Genomic DNA, 3769 nt, shown 5'->3' with positions numbered 1-3769 from the left:
CACACACACACACACACACACACACACACACACACACACACACACACACACACACCTGCTTAGCTGGGTCCCCAAGTCATTTCCATTATCAGAGCAAGTCTTTAATACACGGAAGGCACTTCCTGGCTGGCCAGTCACTGACAAATGGGAAAGGCGGCACTTAAAGTGAGATCTCAGCTTTGTCATTTCTTCTTTTCTTAACAAAAGAAAAGAGCACAGCTCAGATGCCAACAGAGATTAGGAAACTTCACTTTCTGAACAAATCTTGAAAGGAACAAACTAGAGTCCCACCACTGAATACTTTATTGTTAATCACTGTCCTTCCTGCTTCTCTGTCTCCGGCCACCCCCAGGAACATTCATTTCTGGAGCCCTTATCTGCTTCTGTTTCTAAATGCCTTCTTAGCGCTAAGTACCTCCTCAAGTCCCCTAGAGCAGAATGCTCATGGAAGCCTCCTCCCCTGCCTCGCTGCCCATTCAGCCCTGCTTCTGATCTGCCTTTTAAAGAAACTAGAGTCACTAAGTTTTTTTAGTATAAAAGTAATAGTTACATCCATGTGACCCACAACCCTATCAAGACAGAGAACATTTCCATCACTTAGAAAGTCCCCCTTGTCAACTCCCCAAGTCAATCCACCTCTCAATCTCCCCACCAAAGGCGACCACTGTCCTGATTCCTATCGCCTGGTCTAGAACATCATAGAGAGGGGAGCACGGTATTCTGGCTTCTTTCACTTCCCCCTCTTTGGAGGTTCATCTCGCTGCTGAGTGACTCAGTGGTTCATTCCTCTCCATGGCTGAGCCACGCCCATGGCATGAGCAGTTTATTTCTCTCCTTCACTGCTGACGGACACCTGGGCCGTTTCCAGCGCTTGGCTATTGTGAATAAAGCTGTTATGAACATTTCTGTACAAGGCTTTTGTGGCCTTATGTTTTCATTTCTCTTGGATAAATACCTAGGAGTGGGACTGCTAGGTCAGTGGGTAGATGTTATGTTTAACTTTTTTTTTTTTTTTAATGAAACTGCCGTACAGCCAAACCGATTGAACTGCACCCTTAAGTTCCGTGCATTTCAATGTATGTACATTTTACCTCAAATTTTTCTAAATGGAGCAAACCTAGGAATTTGCCCTACAGAAAATGGCATATATTTACTAACAACACAAACAAGAATATTTATAGCAGCACTGTTCATGATATCCCCACACTGGAAACAGTTCAAATGACTCTCAGCCGTAGAATGGATAAATACATCGTGGCCTATTCAAATGCAATGCAGCAAGGAGGGTGAACAAAATACAACCACACACAACAAAATACAACCACACACAACAAAACAGATGAATCTCAAACATCACGCAGAGGGAAAGAAGCCAGACACGAAAGAATCAGACCATGGGACTCACTTTGTATCAGCTTCAGAAAGAGGCAAAACAATTCCGTGGGGTTTTAATCAGGAGACTGGGTGGTTACCCCAGAGAGGGGGTGGGGAGTAACTGGGGTGGGGTGACACCAAGGTGACTTCTAGGATGCTGGTGATGTTTCTTGATGGGATGCTGACTACACAGGTAGGTTCAGTTTACGAAAATCTGTAAAGCTGTGCATTTATAACATGGGTGCTTTTCTGTATGCACGTTACACTTCAAGAAAGTGTTCAAGAAATAAAATTAACGTAGTACATGCTAATTACTCACCGTCTAGATGCATCTACAGTTAACCCTAGGATATTATGGCCTTGCCGTGTTTTGTTTTTTCCTGTGTAAAGATTGTCATGTGTAGTTCTAAGCTATTTCCGTGGCAGCATATGATACGGCTCAGCTTTCTAGAAGATATCAGGGAGACTGAGAGCCATTTCCCACCTATCAGATTGGGCTGGTCACATCCAGTGTGGACAGGACTGAGGGAAGAGCATTCCTCTATCCTGAGGCTAGAGGACCATCTGACCACGCCACCAACCTTTTAAACCCTCTGACTCAGCAGTTCCACTTCTAAGGACTACCCTACTGAAATATGCAAAGGAGGAAACAGGCGTATATGAGTGTTCGAGCATTGTGCATAGACCATCCAGGTGTCCCCAGGCAGGGGGAAGTCTCCATGGTACCTACAAATAATGGGATGCTATGTAGTCATTCGAAAGAATGAGGTCTGGGACTTCCCTGGCAGTCCAGTGGTTAGGACTCTGTGCTTCCACTGCAGGGGGCCCAGGTTTGATCCCTGGCCAGGAAACTAAGATCCCACAAGCCGCATAGTGCGGCCAAAAAAAAAAGAATGAGGTCAATCTTGGTGTGTTGACCTGGAAGGATATCCATGATAGGTTATTGACAAAAAGCAGGTAAACATAATATGATCCCATTTTTACTTTAAAAAATAAACTATAGAAATTTTAACATCTGTCCATGGTACACATGCCTTGGGGGATGAGACTGGAGGGAAGGGAAGGGTAGTTTCTCTTTTATTACTTTACACACTTCTGTAATGTTTTCAGAAAGCCAATACCTCTCTTTTGAAATGTTCAAAACAAATTAAAATTTAAGGTCATAAATAATAATAATAACAAGGGCCAGTCCAGTGTAAAATGAACTTTTGTATAGCTTGAAATAAAACAAAACTAATCGTGATGCCAACGTTTGCCCTCGCCAGAGTTTTGCAGCAGCCCTGATGGAGATGTCGGGCCCCTACAACAGCTCCCCTCGGCCAGAACAACACAAGTGAGTAGGGATGGGAGTTTTGGGGACAGGGGGACCGGGAGGCATCTGGAGACACAAAAGGAAAGGAGGGGGCTTCCCTGGTAGCGCAGTGGTTGAGAGTCCGCCTGCCGATGCAGGGGACGCGGGTTCGTGCCCCGGTCCGGGAAGATCCCACATGCTGCAGAGCGGCTGGGCCCGTGAGCCGTGGCCGCTGAGCCTGCGCGTCCGGAGCCTGTGCTCCACGACGGGAGAGGCCACAACAGTGAGAGGCCCGTGTACCGCCAAAAAAAAAAAAAAAAAAAAAAAAGGAAAGGAGGTCTAAAGAGTTCTCCCACGGCTCTGCACTCATTTTCCCAGCAAGCTGGAGGACAGCTGAGCCGAGGCCTCAGCCCTCACGCAGCCTCAGGACACCCTCTTCCTTGTGATCCCCCAACACCAGGCCCCGGGGCTCTAAGAGGCCATCAGTCCTGAGGTCTCCTTCAGAGACAGGAGGGGAGGTAGGGCCTGGAGGCTCAGAGACCCCCTGGGGCCGCAGCCTGATCCCAAGCCTGTTCCGGAGACCCTGAGGCTGTCCCCTGGCCGCGTCTGGGCCCCGCCTGGTCTCCAGTCCCCTGTGACACCCTGTCTCCCTCCTCTCTCGCAGGAGTTACAAAATCCGCTTCAACAGCGTCTCCTGCTCAGACCCGCTGGTGTCCTCCTGGCGGCGGAAGAGGAAGGAGTCCAGTAATACCGACAGCGCGGGGGCGCTGGGGACCCTCAGGTCCGGGGAGGCTCGACGAGGGGAGCCACGGGGGAGGGAAGCTGCCTGGGCCCTGGGGAGCGGGGAACGAGGTGGCCTCCGCTGACGGCACCCTGCACCCCAGGTTCTGTGTGTTTGGGCTGGGCTCCCGGGCATACCCCCATTTCTGCGCCTTTGCTCGTGCTGTGGACACGCGGCTGGAAGAGCTAGGAGGGGAGCGGCTGCTTCAGCTGGGCCAGGGCGATGAGCTGTGCGGCCAGGAGGAGGCCTTCCGCGGCTGGGCTCAGGCTGCCTTCCAGGTGAGCCCCCCGGGCCTGTCCCAACGTCTCACTCCCGCCACCCTC

The 3769-nt window shown here is 50.0% G+C and overlaps 1 protein-coding gene across 3 annotated transcripts in view; it reads left to right on the top strand.

The window, feature by feature from the left end:
• Window positions 1-3769, top strand: part of NOS3 (nitric oxide synthase 3) — an 18504-nt gene that overhangs the window by 7465 nt on the left and 7270 nt on the right. For all 3 annotated transcript variants that reach the window (XM_007469838.1, XM_007469839.1, XM_007469840.1), the window contains exons 14-16: window positions 2640-2707; window positions 3330-3446; window positions 3550-3724. In XM_007469838.1, the coding sequence (XP_007469900.1) occupies window positions 2640-2707; window positions 3330-3446; window positions 3550-3724 (360 nt within the window). The remainder of the gene's footprint in view (window positions 1-2639; window positions 2708-3329; window positions 3447-3549; window positions 3725-3769) is intronic.

The sequence above is a fragment of the Lipotes vexillifer genome, unplaced genomic scaffold, assembly GCF_000442215.2.
Source record: "Lipotes vexillifer unplaced genomic scaffold, Lipotes_vexillifer_v1.1 scaffold472, whole genome shotgun sequence".
Lineage (NCBI taxonomy): Eukaryota > Metazoa > Chordata > Mammalia > Artiodactyla > Lipotidae > Lipotes > Lipotes vexillifer.
Note: the sequence above shows the minus strand (reverse complement) of the source record. Positions and strands in the feature narration are given on the sequence as shown.